Genomic DNA, 23,753 nt, shown 5'->3' with positions numbered 1-23,753 from the left:
AAAGAGTGTATATACATTTGACGTAGAAACTGTACATTGGGGGAGGTTGGGTGGGGGCTGTACATTGGAGGTGGGGGGGGTTGGGTAGGGGGGACGACGACACTGTACACTGTACATTGAAATACTGACAAAGCCATACTTGGTCATTTACTGTACAACTGGGTTAGGACATTTGTAGGGGCCAATTTCGAATTGCAGTCTCCCGTAGGTGTTCTTTGAGTGTTTTTGAAAGTGGGTAGTGATTCACATTCCTTTACAGCTTTGGGTAGGGCGTTCCACATTGATGTGGCATAATTGCGAAACGTGTTTAGTCCCTTGTTTGAGCCGAATCTGGGTTTAACATGATTTGTGGAGCTCCCTCTGGTGTTGTGATCGTGGTATTCACTGACCTTTGGGAAGTATTTTGACATGTACATGGGTACCTTGGTCGCGTAGTGTATCTTGTAGACCAGGCCCATTGCAAGTTGCTGTACTCTGTTGTCTACTCTAAGCCATCCTAGGTTGTCAAAGTGGGCAGGAGTGAGGTGGGTTCTAGGAGTAAGGTCAAGCAGTAGTCTGACCAGTTTGTTTTGTGATGTTTGTAATCTTATTTTTAGCGCCTTTGAGGTGCTTTGGTACCATGAGGTGCAAGCATAGTCGTAGTACCCTTGAATGAGTGCTCCTGCCAGTCTTCAGGGTATTCTTGTTTACCAGAGAGGAGATCCGATACAAGAATAGAGTTCGTTGGTTGACTTTTTTTATTACATTGGATGCCATTTTGTCACAGGAAAGATTAGCCTCTAGGATGGAACCCAGGTAGGTAATTTCATCTTTCCTTGTGACAATATTGTCCCCCACTGTAACCGAGAAGCCGTCGGTCTTGCTGAGTTTGTTATTTGAACCGAAGAGAATGGACTCTGTTTTGCCCATGTGTAATGATAGTTTGTTGTCGGCGAGCCATATGCAGATTTTGCCTAGTTCCGAGCTGAGGGCTTTTTCAACCTGTAACTTGTTACTTGTACATTGATGGGGATTTGATTCGCTGTTTTTAAATAAAGCGCGGCCGCAGGATTAATAACGTTAACGTTTGTTTGGCCAGAGAAACAAATATATTTAAAATAGTTGGACCTGCAAGATTTGTATTTTGTAGGTCTGCATTTTAAATGTAAGGAGTAGAAAGTATGTTTTTTTACACAAAGTACACAAACCTAATAATACTCGAGTAAAGTACAAATCCCCCAAAACAGTGCTTACCGGTAAGTATTGTAACAAAGTACAATTACTCTAGTACTTTACACCCCTGATAACTACTATAAAGCTAAATGTCAAACTGCACCAAGCGCTAACACTCCCCATGCCACGCCACCTTGGTACAATTTCATTGACAAAATAGAGCAAGACTATTTCCCAGATACCCATGATTTTACGATAAGATAAGATATTCCTTTATTGATCCCCTTGGGGAAATTCAGGCATCATAGCAGCATGGGGGAAGGGGGGGGGGTACAGGTAGCAAAAACAACACAAGCAGTGTAAACAAATAGGTCAATATAATTTACTATAACTAACTGAAATATATATTCACAGTATTCAGTGTCACATAAGGTGCAGTATGCATAAGGTAGTGTTATAATTTACTATCTAACTAACTGAAATATACATTATTCACAGTATTCACATAAGGTGCAGTATGCCTACGGTAGTGTTATTGTCCTCCTTGGGTTCCTATTAGTTCTAGGTCAATGTCTGGCAGCAGTCGCTGCCCACTGTTGTGGAGCCTGATGGCCGCTGGTATGAAGGACTGTCCGAGGCGGTTAGTTGAGTGTCGGGGGGGTATGAGTCTGTGGCTGAACGTGCTTCTCATCTTGACTAGCTCGTCGTAGAGGGTGGGAGGGGTTCTCCAGGATGGCAGCCAGCTTCCTTCTCATCCCCCTCTCTGCCATCACCTCTAGTCTAGGTAGCTCGACTCCCACCACGGAGCTAGCCTTCCTCACCAGCTTGTTGAGCTTGTTGGTGTCCCTTGAGTTGATGTAGCCTCCCCAGCATGCCACAGCATAGAAGAGGACGCTGGACACTACAGACTGGTAAAATGACTGCAGCAGTCTATTGCACACGTTGAAGGACCTGAGTCTCCTCAGGAAGAACAGCCTGCTCTGTCCCTTCCTGTAGAGGGCCTCTGTGTTATCCGACCAGTCCAGTTTATTGTTCAGGTGTACCCCAAGGAACTTATGAGTCCACCACCTCCACCTCCTCCCCTCGGATGGTGATGGGAATCGGGGGGGGGGGGGGGCTCTTCTTGCCCCTCCGGAAGTCCACCACCAGCTCCTTGGTCTTACTGGTGTTGAGTTGGAGGTGGTTGCTGTCGCTCCACCCCACAAAGCTCTCCACCAGGGCTCTGTACTCCTCCTTATCATCGTCGTTGATGTAGCTTACGATGGAGGAGTCGTCGGAGAACTTCTGCAGGTGGCACCCGCTTGAGTTGCGGCAGAAGTCTGAGGTATAGACTCAAGAGGAAGGGTGACAGCACAGTTCCTTGGGGGGCGCCGGTGTTGCTCACCAGTACGTCAGACTGACTGTCCTTTAGTCTGACATACTGCGGTCTCTCAGTGAGGTAGTCCTTGATCCAGGCCACCAAGCCGTGCTCCAGCTGCATCGCAGAGAGCTTCTCCGCTAGCAGTGACGGCTGGATGGTGTTGAAGGCGCTGGAGAAATCAAAGAACATAGCACAGAACAACAGAGGTGGATGCAGTTCTGACTTCTCTTCCCAATAACAAGGCTAGCGGATCTGATGGGGTCATCTGAGACGTTGAGAGCCCACGTCAACACAGACACTCACACATATCTTCAATGCCTGCCTGATCAATGAGAAGGTGCCTGATTCATGGAAAGGGGCCCTCATCCATAGAATACCAAAAAAGGAAAATGTCCCAGATGATCCTTCCACTTGGCGTGACATTTCACTATTGCCCACTAATATAAAGTTTTTATGAAGTGCCTACTCACCCCCATCTTACCCTGGCTGGTGGACACAGGGATTCTCTCCCACCACCAGAAAGCTTATATCAATAGACAGGGAATGACCGAACATGTGTTTTTGCTTAAAAACCGGAATCGACTATTTCAAACATGAATCATCCAAATTCTACAGTGTTTTTGGACTTTAGAGACGCATTTGGTACTCTCTCCCATGAGGTGATGTTAAAAACATTAGAGGAAATACACCTGCCTCAGCCTTTTGTGAATATTGTATCCAGTGTATACCAAGGTTCATTTATCCAAGTTATCTGGGCAGCAGCTCACAGAGCCGATTGCACTGAAGGTGGGAATAAAAACTGGCTGTGTGCTGTGAACTTCATCCTAGCACTCAACCAGTGGATGAAGTGGATTTACCAGTGCGCTCCTCTGCATGTCCGATCCCCAAATCCTGTTCAGGGATACGCGGACGATGTGCAGGTGTCATCACGACAGAAGGATGTCATCATTAACATGCTGGCACGCACTGATGAGTTCCTCCAGTGGTCAGGGCTGGAGGTGAAGCAAGCCAAGTGCGCCGTACTCCATGAGCGCCGCAGTGGAGGCAACCGCTGGTATAAGGCCAAGAACGACAAGCCCCCCTCCTTTCTTGTAATGGGCCAACCCATCAAGGTGTATTCCCGTAATGAGACCTACCCATACCTTGGCCACAGGTTTAACATTGCTGGAGAGTGGGGGGAGCAGGTTCGAGGAGCTCACTACAGTTTCTCCATCGTCTACACCTGATTGACCTGTCCTTCCTCCCCGTCATCATGAAGTTCCAGGCTGTGAGAGGTGGCTCTGGCTAAAATCCAACACCTTTTTGCCAATGTACACATCCCTCTCAAGGCACTGAGAGAAATGACAAACAAAACTGTTCAGCTGGTCAGAAAGTGGGTAGGCCTCAACACACACTCCACACGGGGTATGATCTTTCTCCCATGTGGAGAGGGAGGGCTGGGAGTCCCCAATGTCGAGTGGACCTACATAGCCACCAGGCTAGCCCACCTGCTCCACATGCTTAACAATGATGATGTCACAGGGCGGCTACGTGGCGTAGTGGGCAAGGCACTCGCCACGAATGCAGAGACGCTGGGCTCGCCTGTTCGAGCCCAGCGCTCCACATTGCTTTCAGTTTAGCTGGTCGTTCATACTAATACACATTGGCCGTATTAGGGGGTGGGAAACTGATGGGTGGGGATCGGGCGTTGTGGACAGCGACTCCTACAGGTCGGTTGGTGCGCCTGCGCAGTAGAATCAGGAAGTGTCGGGGGCAGCGTGAGCCTCCCACGCGTTACTCCTCACCACTGAGAGATCGAGCTGCGCAGGTGAAAAGATGCGACTGCTGTTACCTCAAGTACCGGAGGGGACTTGTGCTATGTATGACTTAGTCCACATTGCAGCCGGCTTGTGGGAGGCAAGAAACAGCGTTTGTGACAGGGGAGGGTTGAATTGGATGATACGAAATTGGGATGGGAGAAAATATAAAAAAATGAGAGAAAAAGTGGATAAAAAAAAACAATGATGTCACCATCAGAGAAATGGCCAGGGCCTCTCTCCTGCTGGATCTACGCAGAAGGAAGACCCCCCTGGCCACCGCAGACCAGAATAACTTACTCTGCTTCAGGAAGAAAGATTCTGGGAAACTGGACTCTCGGGCCAAGGGCTTCGGGGTCTGGTCTGACTGGCCAGATCTCAATGACCTCTGCAACCAGACTGGAGTTCAGCTGAAATGGACAAGACCCAACACACAGACTGAAGTCCCTGTCTCTGATGAACTTATCACAGACCCCTGTGTGGTTGTGAAGGCCAACATCACAACACCGCAGGAAGAGACTGTCGAACTGCACAGAGACTCTGCAAGGAGGGTTCTGCTTAGCATGAAGCAGTCTGAGATCAGGCAGCACTGGTGTGGACTCAGATTACAGGGAAAGCTAGCTTGTTTGGAGTTTGCTGACCACTCGGTCTCACACTCAGTGTTTAAGAACGCCGCTGTTGGGTGAGGATGTTTTAAAATGTACCATCAAAGCAAGACTGCAGGTATTACCCACTAAATACAACCTGTCCACTTGGTATCCTCAAACTCAGTCCATTCTGTTTAAACCATCAATATTCACAACACCTAGAATCCATTGCACACATAACAAACGGATGTAATGCATACAAACACCTGTACATCGCTCGTCATGACCGTATTGTGGACATTGTGTCCGATGCGGTACGGAACATATCACCATCTAGTGCAGCAATGTACAAACATGCCAGAGTGAAACCAGAGTGGTTTGGCCTTACCAACGATGTCTTTGCTAACATACCAAATACACTGGATGTTGTTTTTGTTGACACCAGCCACAGGGAGGTGCTGGTCATAGAAGTAGGCTGTACCTTTGATCTGTACATGGACCAGGCCTTCCGGGACAGTATATCAAATACCAACCACTGCTCAGTGTGATGGCTGACCTTGGGTATAGGTGTAGATATAGTGTACTTGTATTCGGAAGTCTTGGCCATGTATACAAATGCACCATGACCGGTCTGAGAATTGCTGCAATGTCTAAAAGAAAAGCCAAACAAATTGCCAGCTATTATTGGCAGCTTAGCCACGTGGAGAAGGAGGTGCTATGGAGCTGCAATACATCCAGAACAGCGCTGCCAGGATCCTGATGAGAGTCCGTAAACACGATCACATAACCTGCATCCTCCACTCACTACACTGGCTCCCCGTCTCAATTACAAAATCCTGATGATCACCCATAACTGCATAAACGGACACGCACCCCTCTACCTTCAGGAACTCATCACTCCACAATCCTCCACCCGCACCCTCAGATCCGCAGGTAGCCTGCTCCTTCGGGTCCCCAATACCCGGCTCTGCACCCTGGGTGACCGAGCCTTCTGCACGGCTGCACCCCGCCTGTGGAACAGCCTCCCCATCCAGCTGAGGGCACCACAGAGCCTGGAAAGCAGGCCTGAAAACCTACCTGTTCAAAAAGGCCTTTGACTGTTAGCTTTTTATTTTAATTTTCTTGTGCTGGTTTTTAAATTGTCTGTTATACTATGTTTTTAATTAACTATGTTCTATTTTTATCTTATTTTTATTCTGTATTTTATTTTATTTGTTTTACTAATAACTATTTAATTTTTTTTAACTGTTTTAACCCTGTAGTGTAGCACACTTTGGGATCCCAGCGAACAAAAAGTGCATTACAAATTCAATCTATTATTATTATTATTATTATTATTATTATGTGTTCAGTGCTGCTTGGCCCCGATACATTTGATTCCCTGTTTATGTAATATAATTTGTGGAACCAAATAAAGTATTGTGTGTGTCTCCCCCCCCCCCCTCCCTCCCCCGTCTGACTCCACACTGAGAGGAGGGCACCACATGTTAATCAAGCAGGCACACAATGGGCACCAATCTCAGGGTGATGTGGCGCCCGGCGCCGGGAGGGCCGTTCAGGAAATGACATCTAAGGGCGACAGCGGCTCAGGAGGAGGTAGAGCTGGTCGTCTGGTAATCGGAAGGTTCCCGGGTTCGATTCCGGCTCCTCCTCCTGGGCAGCGCTGCGCGTCGAGGTGTCCTTGAGCATCTTGCACGGTCGCCTCCGCCGTCGGTGTGTGAATGTGAGGAACAAAATGTGGATAAAATAACTATATAAATGCATTCCGTTTACCATCTGTGACAATCGATGGTGACTCTTGTTTTCCTCGTAACATACGCAGGGTTCCCACGGACGTTGTAAAATGAAATTCAATGATTTTTCAATGAATTTTATTTTTAAAAGGGCATTTAAAAGGATACAATTCACTTTTAAAATGCAGTACATATTTTCAGATCCAATATGTATGGCTTAAAAACCAATTTCCGACAATTAGTTACACTTTAAATAAAAAGAAATTATTTCTTGATTCACAACTATTTTATCATGGATGAACAAAACTTTCAATGCGAATGGTTGATTTGAATTTCAAGGACTTTTTAAAAAAAATGGCTGTTTAAGGAATTCCAGGCCTTGGTTTTTTTTTTTATATATTTTTTTTAAGCACTTCAAGGACCTTGTGCCTGCAATACAGGGCGCGGCATACTGAGCAGTTTGTGCTGCGCGGAGATGTTCATGGTATTTGCTCAACACCAGAGCAGGTCTATGACGAGACTTCGACTGCACTGACAAAAAAGATCACAGAGCTGCGTGATTTCTTAACGTAGCCTCTGTGAGCGAAGACGCTCTTTGATTGCAGCGAAGAAGAAAAAGACGCTCTCCGATTGGCTAACCCTAACTAAGCATAACCAATTCGAAAGAGGGCCTAAGCATAACAGAGAATATATGTAAAAGGCGGAAGAGACCCTTCGAAACTAAACCAATCAGAGAGGGTATTTTCTTCTTCGCCTAGCCAATCAGAGAGCGTCGTCGGAAACAGAGGCTAAGGAAAAAAATCACGCCACAGTGCTGCATCAATACAATCACAGAAGACCCAACACTGGCCTCTGCTGGTAGCCTGGAGTCATAGCAGCTGTTGTCATTATGAATTGAAAATGGGGGACCCTCCTGATGTAAACAAGACGAAAGTCTATTTCTGGTCCGACTGCATGACCCTTAAAAATGTTGTGTATTGAGCCGCACTGTATTGTACCCATTCTGCAATCTGTTAATAAAGTTTTCAATCAATTGTCCAGCTCGTTTCGAGTCAAATGGAGGGGGGGGGGACATCATACGCTTATCACCTGCTACGATGTTTCTAGGGAATGTAATCATCACACTGATGACGAATCTAAAAAGAGAAGTGATGGTTGTAGTTTTGAGCCCGGTGTTAACGGGACCGCGGGTCAGGGAGACCCCCGGTGGAAATGTTGAGAGAGAAACAGCTCCTTTAACTGGGAGGAAATGTAGGCCAAAGATCACCATTCCTCACAGCTTAAGGGAGCCACGGCGGGGGGGGGGGGGGACGTCGCGGGAGGAGCGGCGGAGTGTAGCATCGAGACGGAACAGAAACCACCACAAGACCACCGCCGGCTTTATCAAAGATCTCCTTCATAGTTTTAATAGTAGTAGACATTGTGCCACAAAAAAAAAATGCCATGTCCGCAGCCACACAGATCACGTGCCAAGATTACCAATTCCAGCTAGTCATCATATTTTAGCTTTTCACTTGCTTCTCTACAGAATTTTGCAAATCAGTTCTTACATTTATGTATAAATATATACAATTTGTAGATTACTTTCATAGCATAGGTGAATTTATGTTGTTGTTGTTGTTGTTGTTGTGCCGTCCATTCGGAAACAACAGCAGAGGAATATACATCACTGACGTCACGGCCCTTCCAATGTAGCACATGCTTATATCCCATCACTACTCGTCAGCAGAGCAAAACACATAGCTTCATATATACAGGAATGTTGACTACTACTATTATACAAAGTCAATTCTCTAAGAAATAAGCACTAGTCACTACTCTGTCTGGGCACGGAGAGGGGGGGGGCGGGCGGGATGCCAACAACACAGCTGCTCCGAAGGCATATTATCATGTAGAAGTCCTGCCACGAAAGGCACTGGCACGGAGGGGGGGGGGGGGCGACAGTGTGAAGTTGGACCATGTGACACAGCAAGGGGGGGGGGGGGGGGGGGGCGTATCCTTTATATATATTTGGGGGTCCTTAACGGCGCGACTGTGTTCCAGTTGCATTAATAGGGTGCGTGTGTGTGATGCGATCTGCCAACATGCGTGTGATGCAGGTGAAGAAGCATGTGCTCCATTTGAGGTCGCTCGCCGATTCGTCTCGAAAAAGTCGTGCCGTCGTTTATCCACAGCCGGATAAAAAGAAAAGACAACCGTGACTCTCATCTACCAAACCTCCGGTAAATAATTGGGCAAAGAAAAAAAATAGAAAAAGAAAAGGGAAGGTTGTATACGTACGTGTGTTTTCTGTCGTTTGGTTAACATCACACTAGACATGGCTGTATACATTTGAAGCCTTCTTTATGGTATGTGTGTGTGTGTGCGTGCATGCGTGTGTGTGTGGGGTAAAGAAACAGACCAGTAGGTTCTGTGGATGTGTGTGTGTGTGGTTCTGTCGGTGTGTGTGTGGTTCTGTGGGTGTGGATGGGTGTGTGTGTGTTTCTGTGGGTGTGGATGTGTGTGTGTGGTTCTGTCGGTGTGGATGGGTGTGTGTGTGTGTTTCTGTGGGTGTGGATGTGTGTGTGTGGTTCTGTCGGTGTGGATGGGTGTGTGTGTGTGGTTCTGTGGGTGTGGATGGGTGTGTGTGTGTGGTTCTGTGGGTGTGGATGGGCTTAACCCTCCTATTGCTGACCTCGTTAGAAAAGGGTCGTTCTGGTATTGTAGCTGCACACACAATTACAACCCGATCCACTCAAAGTCTTCTCTCTCTCTCTCTCTCTGATCTCTCTGTGTGTTTTCCTATCTCTGTGGAGCCTGGTTAAGGTGTGAGCTTGGTTGTGGGGGTCAGGGTGCTTGGTTGTGGGGGTCAGGGTGCTTGGTGGTGGGGCTCGGGGGGGGGGGGGGGGTGGACGGGGGGAAGGGGGGGGCCCCTCAGCAGCAGCCCCCTGAGGGGGTCTTGACCGGCTGGCTCTGGATCTTCACGTTGGACTTCTCCGAGCCTCCGGTGGTGGCCCCGGGGCCCATCCTCTTCTTGATCTCGGCGGCCATGGTCATGAAGGCCTGCTCCACGTTGGTGGCGCTCTTGGCGCTGGTCTCCAGGAAGGGGATCCCGAGGCTGTCGGCGAACTCCTGAGCGGGGAAAACCAGAGGAGTCGGGGGAAACAAGAGGAAAGTCGTACCGCTTGGTAAAAGGAGGGACGAGAAGATATCGCACCCATTTTTTATATCGATTCGTTTTGTCTAACAGCCCTGCTAGTGACAGGTTGCTATAGTGACCGTGTTGCTATAGTGACCGTGTTGCTAGACCACGAGTACAACAAACAGATCTGTCCAATTATACGTGTCGGAAGCAAGAAATGTGAAACATTTCAACTTTTCAAGTAGTAATACTGTAATGTGTACTGTAATGTGTACTATATGTATGTAAAAAAAATTATAATAATAACGAAACATAAGTCTTCAGGGGTGGGGCCCGACAAGCCTAGTGCTTCTCCCTTCAGCCCTTTTCGGACAGTTGGACAATGCTGCAACAGCAGCTGGTAAAACTTTGGCGATTTATGGAATGACCATTGTTATGTGTCCAAAACCCGAAATAAAAAAGAACTGAACTGAACCTTGGAGCATCAAAAGTGAGTTGCGAGCCCCGCCTTGTTTCATGTACTACTGTGTTTTACAGTTTGGCTCAGCACCAAGGAACGGAGGATGTGCGTTTTTTCTGTTAGCAGGAAATGTCCCAACTATACCGGGCCATGCAAAGTGTACGAAAACAGGGAACACTGGAAGAGACCCCTGAATCTTGTTCTCGCCTGTCTTCACTTGCCTTGGCTGTAGTGTAATCCACCACCTTCTTCGTCGTGAGGTCACACTTGTTGCCGACGAGGAGCTTGTTGACGTTCTCGCTGGCGTAGCGGTCGATCTCCTGTAGCCACTGTTTCACATTATTGAAGGACTCCTGGTGGATCAGAGAGAGCAGATGAATCAGGGTTCCCCACAGACGTTGCTAAATGAAATCCAAGGACTTTCAAGTACTTTTACAAGCACTGTTTTTCATTTTAAAAGGTCATTTAACACTTAGACTGCCGGGAAACGCTTTACAGCGTCATTCCCGGCCATGCTCAAGTTGCCGAAGGACGCTGTACAGCGTCTTTAATATCAATATTTCAAAAATCTGTGATCGGATTCATATTTCCCCTCCGCTGGCCTGAGATCCACCAGGAGGACCCACTGAGCTCTCTGGCGGTTCAGGAGCGCCATCTGGTGGCCGATCGGCGCAATCGCCAAACAGGAAGTGCTATGGAGGTTGTGCTGGTCGGCCATATTACTTCCGGGCACTCAGTACATGTCCCGGGACTCTGGCTCGTCACAATATAATAGCGATCCATTGCCAATAACTCGATAAACAACATGATTTGGACGTATATAGTATTATACAAGCTGGAAATGGTTCATCAGGATAAACATCCCATAATCGAAAACGGTCTACACCACGCTGATCGTCCAACGGCGCGAGGAAGATCCGGTAAGATCCAGCGTTATTTTCTAACGTATTCCATATAAACTGTTATGATGAACATATGACCCACACTAGATGAATGATATAACGCTGCCCACGGAATTATAAACGATCCCCCGCCCATCCGGTCATCATCAGATCATACGTAGATCATTCTAGAAGTACGTCCAATTGAAATTTTTTATATCGCCCCGATTGCCATCAAACTGTATTTCATCATCAATATAATGCATTTGGGGCTATAGATCACGTTCTGGAGAAAGCTGCAGAAAGAGATGAAAACATACTTATACATTAGACCATACTTTACTATGAATATGTGAATGAAAAAGTTTAACGTTGCTACACAATGAACAATACATATAGGACTTTGAATGGGCCCTAATAATGGCAATGTAGCAATAGAATTTAAAAAGTTATAGCCATGCAAAGAAGGGGTACTTCTCCATAGACAAATAAAGCCGGATACAATTCACTTTTGAATGCATTTAAAAAATGTTATATATATATATATATAAAATAAATTCTGATCCAATATTTGTGGCTTAAAACCAATTGTTGACAATTTGTTACACTTTGGATAAAAATAAATCATATTTCTTGATTCAGAACTATTTTATCATGGATGAACAAAACGTTCAATGCGAATGGTTAATTTGAATAACTTTTTAACACATTGAGTGCCACGCCCCTTCCGGGAAGTGACCTGGCCTTGCCGTCCATTAACCCCATGTAAACGTAGTTGTAGTTTGTAGAGCTAAACCTATATTTTATAGTATAGCTATGGGTCTAATAACGCCGTCGAGTGTCAGTGAGTTGCTTCCAGTCAACGTGCAAAAAACAGATTATTTTTTTCATCCGTACATTTCCGTTTTAAATATGAATATAGTTTAGTTGCTTCTGAGTAATTCCAGGGAAAAGATGCGAAAACAGCGTTTTTGTGTAATTCAATAAAGACGTCATTTTTCGCCTGATTATCGGATCTTCCTGAAATCAACGCTAGATCATCATTATTATCCCCCTCCCCCTCCTGCAACCCAACGGCAGACAGCCACACACGTAAAACACAGATAGCTTCAATCGCGGTAGAAATAAATATCAGATCAACGCAAGCTTTCATATATAGTGTCCTTGCCTGGTATCTAATGTAATGCAAAAAAATAAATCCAATTATCTGATCGCCATTCCAGTTATCCACAGCAATCCTGTCTCCGACGTTGTTGGGCATTGCACTTCAACGGGCGGGCGGGGTCAGTAGTCCAAACCATCCCTACAAGAGTGTGTTTTGCCGGAGTGTTTAGGACCCGCCCCCACGCCGCAGCTTGGTAGAGAAAAGAAACGAACCCGTTTCAAACTGGGTGCAATAATGGCCGAAGGCGTTAGAGGGCGGTATAAGACCGTCTGCCAGCTCAGACACACCCAGAACAGCATGCACAAGGTGCCCCGCTGAATTATGAATGGCAATAGCGATTAAAAGAAATACCGTGAGAAAAACTTTCTACGTTTCTGGCACTCAACGATTGGGCGACAGAAACATAGATCTATGTTTTCGGCAACCAAATGGTTAAGCACCTTGTTAAAAAATGGGCGGGAGAGGAGGGAGAAACCGTTAACACAGGAGAGGGAGACACCCGTTTAGAATAGTCACGCCAGTCTCCACATTCGTGTTTTCATGTCAGAGTCGAAAAATATATATAATAATTTTTATAAATATATATATATATTTTTTTTTATAATTAATTTATTAAAACCGGTTGATAGGCCAATGCAATGCTGTTATTATAGGCTACGATGGTGAATGGTGTCATTTTGATTTATTGTCGGTCAGCTGAGCCGATCAATGTTCTGAAGGATTATCTGAAGTGCCTATTTATGTGCAATACCCTTAGATTTTAATGATCCATTCTATTAAAAATAATAACTGAATTGAACTGAAACTGAACATTTTAACTGAATTTAAACTGAAACAGAAAATAACAATTCCTTTGGGGGGGGGGGGGGTCTGTCTGTTCCATTTTAACAGATTGGGCGCCGGGGGTTGTGCCCATCAAAGTACCCAGTCTGCCACCATTGAAAGCCTATGGAGATGTTTACCTTCTTTGCAGGGCTATAACTTTTTAGATTTTATTGCTATATTGACATTACTATGGCCCATTCAACATCGATTATCTATCGTTCAGGATGTGGGAACGTTATATTTTTTCATTCATACATTGTTGTGTTAATAGCGTCGAGAATATAAGTATGTTTTTAATCTTTTCTGCTGTAATTCCAAAAACAGTAGTTATAGGCCCTGAAGCATAAGATAGATTATCGATTGGCGTTTCTTTCCTATACACGCTATATTAAAAAATTCAAATGTATATGATCGGTATACATTATGTGTGAAGGAAAGGGGGGGGGGGGTCGTTTATAATTCCTTGATAGTCAGTAACGGCTTTATTTAGTATGGGTTGATATATTGATCAGATGGTTGGCAGTGAAATGAATAAACAATCGGGCTGAAAATAACGTTACTGTCCTCTTACCGTTCGCCGATGAGACTGGAGGAAAAAGATCCCAATTATTTGATGCCGATCTCCTAGATCCATTTCCGGTTTGTATGGCGCAATAAACGCCGAAATCATATCGATTATTAAGTTTAGAAAGGGATCCAAATGCACTATAGTGTTTGTCTGGAGCCACGTAACAAGATATCAAAGCCGGAGGGATTTCCTCAACGCACCGATCGGCATTTCCGGTTTTGGCGAGAGTGTAACTCGCCTGACCATCCACCAGGCGGCGGTATTGAGGCGTTGCAACACTTTCCATGCCAGACCCGATGATAGTCGGGTTAACTCGCAGAACGTTCGGCGCCAGACCCGAGTATAGTCGGGTTTTGGTCGTTATTTCTTTTATTCGCTATTTCCATCGATTGCCTGATGTTATCATTGGGAATGGGTCTGAGATCGCAAACGTCCAATACCGCCGCCTGCCGCCTTGCACATTGCACATCCTTTGAAACTCCATTGAATGTCCATATTGCACATCCTTTGAAACTCGTCTTGGGCTGTGCGATCTAAAGTGTCCGGGCGGAGTTTTCCTTGTCGGGCAGGACAAGCATTTATAATGCATGGATTGAGGAGAATCAAGTACTCCCGGTTCATGTTCTTTGGTGGATTATGTTGGCAACACAATCGACATCAATACTTGGAATGGCGATCAGATAATTGGAATATTCTTTTTAGAGTACATCCTAGTCAAGGTAAGGGCTATATGGTATCAATCTTGCGTTGATCCAAGAATTCCTTCACTGCGATCCGAGCGTATGTGTGTAACGTATTCCGTTGGTGAGGATCAAAGCATAGAAAAAAAAAATAAAAAATTTTAATTCACAAATTGAACAATAGATACTCGATGTCAAATGGGCAATAGTATTATAGCTATGATATATAATATAGTTTGAGCCCTGCAAACACCGCCACGTATTAAAGCGCTGGCCTTTCAACAGTAACAGATAAACACTGTTAGGACTGTCTGACTCTTCATAATAAACACCGTTAGGACTGTCCGACTCTTAACACATTCAGCGCCAGAGCTATATGGCGAATATAGGTATAGATGGCCACCGCTTTAATCAATTGGACGGGGAGAATTGCGAGTGCTTAAAATATATCTTAAATTATGGCTATGGCTCTAATACACCGGTCACTTATCAATGAGTTGATGCAGTCAACATGTACAAAACGGATAGTTTTTTCATCTGTACATTTCCGTTTTATACCGTTTTGAATACGAGTATAGTTTGTGATTTCTAGTAATTCCAGAGAAAGACGTGATAATAGCCCTTTAGTGGAATACACAAAACACGTTGTCATTTTTCGGCTGATTTATTAATCGTTTTCAAATAAACGCTAGATTATCGATAGTATATGTGTCCTCATGTACGATACAGAAGCGGGCTGAAAAATCGCTTATCCGTGCATTGGTCGGTAGGGATGCAACGATTAGTCGACATAATCAACGACGTCGATCATAAAAATTCGTCGACGCGGAATTCTTCTGTCTATGCGTCGTATAAAAACACAACTGCGCAAATGCACTACAGGAAGTGGGGCAGTATCATTTCCCTTGTCTGCCATGACTGCATTCTGTGTACTAACGACGAAGAAGAAGAAAGCAGTGATGCACGAGCAAGCACCCTGGAACCGTGATGACAGCTACTCGGATCATGGGTACGTTTTAGCTTACATGTTGGAAAACAGAATGTCTCATGGATAATGCTTGCTAAGCGAACGCTATTTCAGTTAATATGTTGTTGAGGCTGAGTGTCCACGAGCTGTATGTAACGTTAGCTAAACGGCGCCAAGCTTACAGCCTACTAGAGCACACTAGAGCTTGGCTAGGCTACCGGTGTTTCCAGCTCTGTGAATTAGCACCAAGTGTCGTATTTTTGCAGACTGGAGTATTAATTAGGTAAGTTAAGATAGCTAGTGCTAACGTCCACTGTCTATATAGCGCCATGGTCTAGACTAGGCTGCTTTTTTTCTCAGTTGAAAAATTGTAAACTTTTTGGGCTAAGACTGCAGAGACAGGGAACGTTAGTGCTAGCTATCTTATATCTGATGATTTATAAGTTTGCTATAGCAATGCAATCACGGGTTCCTTTATGGACGCTGTCATTTGTAAATAGTGTGTTCCCCTGCAGGAGATCAGAGTAAGACACACACACATACACAGCTCCTCTCACTCACACACAGCAAACAAAAGACCTAGAAGTCTGTCTGATCTGACTCATCAAACTCCTCTCCTCTCCCCCTACAGTTGTTGGAGATGGTGGAGCCTAGTGAGTGACCCATGTCACCCTCTTGGACCAGGTTAACTGCCCCATCAGAACCGCAGTGCTGGGGCAGAGGCTGCTACTTTTAAAACATTATTTGCACATTATCTTTACATTTAAACTTGCACTTTAATTTGTATTATTTAATTTGTTTTCATTATGATTGATTATTGTATTTGTTATTAAAATACATTTGATTAAGCAAGTAGCTTAACCCTTTATCTGCCAGGGATTATTCTGATCTTAATCCACTGTCTGCCAGTACTGTAAGTCTATGGAGATGTTCCCCTTCTTTGCAGGGCTATAACTTTTTTAATTGTATTGCTAAATTGACATTACTATGGCCCATTCAATGTCAAGTATCTATCGTTTAGGATGTAGCAACGTTCTACTTTTTCATTCACATATTCATACTAAAATACAGTATAAATATGTTTTTATCGTTTTCTGCAGCATTCTGCAGAACGTGATTTATAGCCACAAATACATATATTACATCATCAAATGTAGTTTGATACCGATTGACGTCAGATTAAAATTTTCAATTGTACAAGGTCCTAAACGTCATGCCTCATCATCTGCTGGTGACCGGAGGGGGGGGGGGTTTATAAGTCCGTGGCCGACGTTAAATCATTCATGTAGTATGGGCGATACATAGATCACAGCAGTTTATATGGATCATAATAAGCAAACACGCTGAAACTTACCGCAGCTTCCTCTGACCGTTGGGTGGTCAGCGTGGAGCAGAAAGTTCACGATTATGGGATGTTGGTATATGTGATCCATTTCCAGGTTGTATAATAATATATACGTCCAAATCATGTTGTTTATCGAGTTATTGGCAACAGATCGCTATCGCTCGAGTGGCCGGACCGAATATGGATGAGCACCACTTCCTGCCGCTCATTTCCTGTTTGGGCGATCCGCCGATCGGCCACCAGATGGCGCTCTTGTACCGTTGGAGAGTTGAGAGGAGATCAACAGGAGATCTCAAGTCTCCGTGGGTGAAATATGATTGACATGACAGATTTTTGAAATATTGATCTCAAAGACGCCTTACGGCATCATTGGCAGATTACGCATGGCGGAGAATGACGTGGTAACACGTCATTGGCGAATAAAGGGTTAATTAAGATCCAAATGTTTCATGAGTCCTTATTTAAATTTGCTATGGGATCATGTTAACACTTTGAATGCCAGCCACGGCATAATTCGTTAGTTCATGCCAACCGTTGAGTGCCAGGAACGAGATATGCCGTTTTTTTTATCGTTATTTTTTTATTAGCGATTTCCATTCATATTTCATCAATCTAGCCTCACGTTACCACTGGCATTCTCTCTGAGCTCGAATTGGGAAAATAGCACCCCCTATCGTCTCTCCGGATGGTACTGCACCCCATTGGATTAGACTGAATGAAACGCATGGCAAAAAAAGAGTCCTGAATCCACATTTTACTTCTCAGGCAAGTAACCCGAGCCGATCGGACTCATTGTGGACCATCAGAACAGCGTGGAATATATATTTCCAGTACCCAGCGTTGGATCAATAAACGCGATCGATATTTGGAATGGCGATCAGGAATTGGAATAATCTTTTTGGAGAACATCTGATCTGAGGTAAGGAATCTATTTTACCAGTATTGGGATAATCAGAGCTGTTTTCACCTATATATCAACGTGTCCCATATGTGTGTGTGTGGCTGTGAGTGTGTGTAGCTGATCAGGAAATAAGAGAATCAATTTTTCAGCCCGCTTCTATAGTGTGCATAAGTACCAGTGTTTCCCCTGGAAAAAAATTCAGCAGCGGTGCTGTGCCTCTCGGGGGGTCCGGGGGCATGCTCCCTGGAACTTTTTATTTTTTTTTACATTTTAAAGTTAAATGCATCAATCTGGTGCACTTTGAGAGCAAAATAAAGAGGTTAGATCTATGATGAACTTTGTGCTCAAAACACAAAATCGAATAGACTGCAGTGCTTTCTCCCTGCAGCCTTTTCCTCAGGTCAGTATTTTACATTAAGCACCCCCCACAGCCCAAATGAAATGATAAAAAAAAAAATATATATATATATATATATATATATATAAACAAATTATACATTTTTTTTTAATAGTCTAGTTCATAGCAGCGGCGGTGCTGAATGCATATAGGGGAAACACCGAGTACACACATACTATCGATAATCTAGCGTTTATTTGAAAACGATTCATAAATAGGCCGAGAAATGACAGTGTTTTGTGTATTCCAGTGTATTCCAGTAAAGGCCATTATCACAGAATCTTCTGAAATCTTCTGGAAGTTTCAAGAAACTAGCGTTTTTCAAAATGGTATTAAACAGAAATGAACCGATTAAAAAACAATCCGTTTCGACAATGTTGACTGCAAACAAGTCATTGATAAGCGACGGCCATATTAGACACATAGCCATAATTTAAGATATAGTTTATGCGTTCGCAAATATGAGAGCTCCATCATTGAAATGGGTGGTGGCATTCAACGGGGTAAATAGGACACGGAGGCCGGCACTCAAAGTGTTAAGGCAGAGGGAGGGTGACATTCACAGGTGTGCAGACTTGAGCATGTGAGGTAAAACATGCACTGGAGCCCTGAAAAGGAGCCGGGAGACGATGGGCCGCGGTATTTGCCCTTTTGTGAGCTCAGACCCATTCCCAACGATAACATCAGGTTGAATGGATGAAAATGAATGGATATCGCTAATAAAAGAAATAATGATTAAAACCCGACTATACTCGTGATTGGCACTCAAGCGTCGGCGAGTTAACCCGACTATACTCGGGTCTGGCGTCCAATGTGTTAATAAAACACTGTTGGGACTGTCTGACTCTTAACCCTTTCACTGCCACACTACACTACAGAAGGTTAACCCTTTACTATCACACTATGATAGTACACTGTGATAGTAAAGGGTTAATCTTCTGTAGTGTTGCAGTGAAAGGGTTAATAACGGACCACTTGACATGTAAATAAAGGAACCGTGGGATACAGCAAACGTCGTCATCTCCTTTCAACAAGTGCTTCCAGGGTTTTTATATAACGAGGGGTTTGGTCACTGGAGCTCCGACTGGGACCGGCGTTGTAAATGTTTAATAAATAGAAGCCTGGTCCCAGTGCCCGGACATGGCCGAAAATGTGACCTAGAGTCTACATGGATCCATGACAGTAGACCTCGTAGAGTCTACATCAGGGTTCCCACAGACATTGCAAAATGAAATTCAAGGACTTTCAAGTACTTTACCAAGCATTATTTTTCATTTTTAAAGGATACAATTCACTTTTAAATGCATTATTTTTGTTGAAAAAAAAATATATATATATATATATTATTTCTTGATTCAGAAAATGTTCCTCATGGATGAACAACACTTTCAATGCGAATGGTTGATTTGAATTGCAAGGACTTTTTAAGCACCTTGTTAAAAAATTGGCTGTTTTCAAGGAATTCCAGGCCTGGACTTTGTCAAAAATCAAGCACTTTTAGCACTTCAAGGACCTTGTGCGAACCCTGCTACATGGATCCATGACAGTAGACCTCGTAGCCCTAGAGTCTACATGGATCCATGACAGTAGACCTGGTAGCACTAGAGTCTACATGGATCCATGACAGTAGACCTCGTAGCCCTAGTCTACATGGATCCATGACAGTAGACCTCGTAGCCCTAGAGTCTACATGGATCCATGACAGTAGACCTCGTAGCCCTAGAGTCTACATGGATCCATGACAGTAGACCTCGTAGCCCTAGAGTCTACATGGATCCATGACAGTAGACCTCGTAGCCCTAGAGTCTACATGGATCCATGACAGTAGACCTCGTAGCCCTAGAGTCTACATGGATCCATGACAGTAGACCTGGTAGCCCTAGAGTCTACATGGATCCATGACAGTAGACCTCGTAGCCCTAGAGTCTACATGGATCCATGACAGTAGACCTCGTAGCCCTAGAGTCTACATGGATCCATGACAGTAGACCTCGTAGCCCTAGAGTCTACATGGATCCATGACAGTAGACCTCGTAGCCCTAGAGTCTACATGGATCCATGACAGTAGACCTCGTAGCCCTAGAGTCTACATGGATCCATGACAGTAGACCTGGTAGCCCTAGAGTCTACATGGATCCATGACAGTAGACCTCGTAGCCCTAGAGTCTACATGGATCCATGACAGTAGACCTCGTAGCCCTAGAGTCTACATGGATCCATGACAGTAGACCTTGTAGCCCTAGAGTCTACATGGATCCATGACAGTAGACCTCGTAGCCCTAGTCTACATGGATCCATGACAGTAGACCTCGTAGCCCTAGAGTCTACATGGATCCATGACAGTAGACCTCGTAGCCCTAGTCGACCTTTTCCGTCTTAAGACCTCGAGCGCTTCTAGGTCACATGGTACTGACCTGGTCTGTGACATCATAAACCACTATGATGCCGTGAGCTCCTCTGTAGTAACTGGACGTGATGGTGCGGAAGCGCTCCTGGCCGGCCGTATCCCACTGAGAAGAACACAGGGGTAGATTAGATTAGATAAAAATTTATTGTCATCATTATATGGCACAACAAAAATAGGTTTTTGTTAGGTCCAACCAGAGTGCACATGTAACAGTAAAGTGCAATAGTAATATACAATGTACAGGACAGGTAATTAAACTGTGTATAAAATATATAAATTAATACTACTGAGTAATAGTGCTAATCAGATGTATGTACAGAGTTGTAGTATTAATATGTACAGTGATAGAGGTATATAAAGGCAAGGGGTGTAACGATGCATCGAAATGCATCGATCCTAATGTGACGATTCAAATGCATCGATTTGAAAATGTTAGAATCGATTAGAATCTAAATAAAAAAAAAAAATTATAAAATAAATCTATTTATTTGTGTATTGTTTTTATTGACCTATAGTCCATTCATGCTGAGTGAATCAGTTCCCCCAGCCACATTTGTGTATTCAAAGTTTTTGGGGGAATTAACTGGTAAGAAAATGAATCGAATCGTGGTCAAATGAAGAGATTTCACGATGCATTGAATCGTTGCCTGAAGAATCGTAATGGAATTTAATCGTTGCGAGGTCGCATCGTTACACCCCGAGGCACTATGGTAGTACAGTAAGTCATACTGGCCAGCAGCGTAACTAGTAAGAGTAGGTAAGGGATATGTACAGATATATAGTATCTGCAGATATGTAAAAAGGATTATATGCAAGTATGTACAGACAGATGTGGATAGATAAATGTTCCAATGTAACATTAAATCAAAGACGGCAATGAAGGACCGAGAGGGGGGGGAGGGAGGGAGAGAGGGAGAGAGGGAGAGAGGGAGAGAGAGAGAGAGAGAGAGAGAGAGAGAGAGAGAGAGAGAGAGAGAGAGAGAGAGAGAGAGAGAGAGCGAGAGAGAGAGCGAGCGAGCGAGCGCACGCTTAGGTTCTAGGTTGAAAATAAGTCCCTAGCATGAGGTAGGTGGTTATGTCAGTTGAAATGGTGTGAAAATGAAAGTACATCACGACACGAGTGAGTGTGACTCGTGTTGAATCACCTCCGCCTCCTCCTTCAGGGGGAAACGTTTACTACTTACAATCTGAAGTTTGATGGTCTTCCCGTCGAGCTCTATGGTCCTGATCTTGAAGTCCACGCCAATGGTACTAATATAACTCTCTGTATACGTGTCATCCTGTGGGTGGGAGACAACAAAGACACACGCGTCAGTCAGTCCCTGCAACGCGGTCACGTCTGAAGACGTAAACAAAGTACTAATCCACCACAAGAACAAAAAGGTAAATAATGTTATAGCCATAAGTAATAAATTTTTACGTGTTGTAGAAGTCATATATTTACTTGAACGTTTACGTTTTTTGAATATGTAATATATGTACTTATTTGTAATAGGTACACATTGCACATTTTCGTGAATATGTCAATATATTACTTATTTATAATATGTACACATTGTACATTTTCTTAATTAGTCAATATATTACGTATGGCTGTAAAGATAACGCACCTTTGTCCTGTGGTCGATAAGTATTTTATTTTATATATTTTAAGCGAGATCGGCTGTTCTCAGAGGTCGGTATGATAATGCCGTTATCGACAGCATAGTTATCAGGGGTATCGGCTATCTGTGTGTGGACAAGGGAAACCAGGCGATAGCCTACTGTTACACAATGACACGCCACGGTGGGGGGAAACGCCGTACTTACTGCAAATCGTAGGAGGAGGCAAGACTTTCCAACACCAGAATCGCCGATCAGGAGCAGTTTGAATAAATAGTCACTGTGTTGATGAGAGGAAGGACAGCTCGGGTTAGGGTGACGACACAGGACACACACAGAGTGCAATCCTACTCCCGTCATGTCAACTGACACCTCCTCGCTGAGTCACTAACATGAGGAGGGCTAATTAGTTACCAGATTAAAAAAGGGACACTTGACCAAAAACAAAGATATGACTTATTTTGCTCATAATCTCACATACAAAAACTCAAAATCGGGGACATTGAATCCTTGTGTTGTGTTAAATTACAGCTCCATGAAAGGACGTGGATGAAGAAATAGCAATATATCCTGTCTTATCATTTCATTGAGCCGTAATTAACATGACACACAAGGATGCAATGTCCCCCGATGACGTCATCACTGGTGGTGATTCAAATGCATCGACTCTCAATGACTGTCAAACTAAATTAATGTGCACAAAACTGTTCGTTTTTTTGTTGTTGTTGTAAAGTGCCCCTTTAACGTTATATATCGTTGTTTTAGTTGACAATCGTGGAATGAACGACACATATAACTAACTACCCCTGACAAGCTGTAATAGTTGGGATGCTAGATTGGCTACCTTCACATAAATAATCTATTTAGATCATTTGGTGTTCACAGCTAGCAAAATAACATTTAGATATTATTATGTAGCAGAATCAAGGGAGACACGTCATGTAGACTGGTGTGTCTCTGGTGTGTAATGTTGTTGGCTGGTTTGGCTAAAGTATTTATTATTAAAAGGCAGGACTCGTTGTGCAACATTGTTTACACTTTAGAATACCTGACTAGCCCCCTGCTGCTCTGCAGATATACCCTACTCCACTGCCAGCTAGCTACGTGGCTAACGTCAAATAGCTTAAAAAAAAAGGTAGCTACCTACTAACACCCATCTATAACAACATACACGTCGACGTAGCACACAATATATGAAGTAATAACTAACGTTAGCTAACTAACACAGCCGTCGTGCATGATTTTACTGTACCTAAGCCCATTAGCCAATACAGAAGACAAAGCAGCTGACGTTTTTTTTTATTAACTTACAGTAAACTAGGCTGGCTGGCTAGCTAGCTAACGTTAGCCGCCTAGCTAACAGCTAAAACTGACAACTCAACCAAGGGCTGTCATCGTCAAAGTGACACTTACTATTCGGGATTCATCGTTGACTACACGCGAGAAACAGTTATCGTGTTGTTATAAACCGCTTGTTTTCGTCGTGGGTTAACCTTTAAAGCGTCTCCGTGTGGTCCAGAGAAAAGACGCCGTCTTTTTTTTTGGTCAAGAACTAACGTTGTGCTAAACTAGTTGTCGCAGCCAGAGAACAGCATAATCGAATCAAATATGGCCGCCTTGCCCCATAGCTGCCCTAACCAGGAAACACCTGACCGCGTGGCTCTCTGGGTGTTGTAGTCCAATTATAGTAGGCTTGCAGTTCTGATTTACATTACAAGTCAACGATTGGGGGAAATATTATTTTTATTCATGGTAAATCCATAACTGCATGTTCTCTTAGACTCTCTTGCATGTTACCTTGAACTA

The 23,753-nt window shown here is 44.1% G+C and overlaps 1 protein-coding gene across 1 annotated transcript; it reads right to left on the bottom strand.

Annotated features, from left to right (window-relative positions):
* Positions 1-8,002: 8,002 nt before the first annotated feature.
* On the bottom strand, positions 8,003-23,526 carry LOC311232532 (ras-related protein ORAB-1). Its single transcript, XM_084319359.1, has 6 exons — positions 23,361-23,526; positions 22,155-22,227; positions 21,530-21,625; positions 20,353-20,448; positions 10,431-10,562; positions 8,003-9,739 (listed from the first exon to the last, which is right to left on the bottom strand). The coding sequence occupies exons 1-6, from the start codon at positions 23,372-23,374 to the stop codon at positions 9,542-9,544; spliced, it is 609 nt and encodes a 202-aa protein (XP_084175485.1). The 5' UTR covers positions 23,375-23,526; the 3' UTR covers positions 8,003-9,541.
* Positions 23,527-23,753: the final 227 nt, after the last annotated feature.

The sequence above is a fragment of the Notolepis coatsorum genome, assembly GCF_963971535.1.
Source record: "Notolepis coatsorum genome assembly, chromosome: 7".
NCBI classification, from domain to species: domain Eukaryota; kingdom Metazoa; phylum Chordata; class Actinopteri; order Aulopiformes; family Paralepididae; genus Notolepis; species Notolepis coatsorum.
The sequence above is the reverse complement of the archived record's forward strand: the minus strand, read 5'-3'. Positions and strand labels throughout refer to the sequence as shown.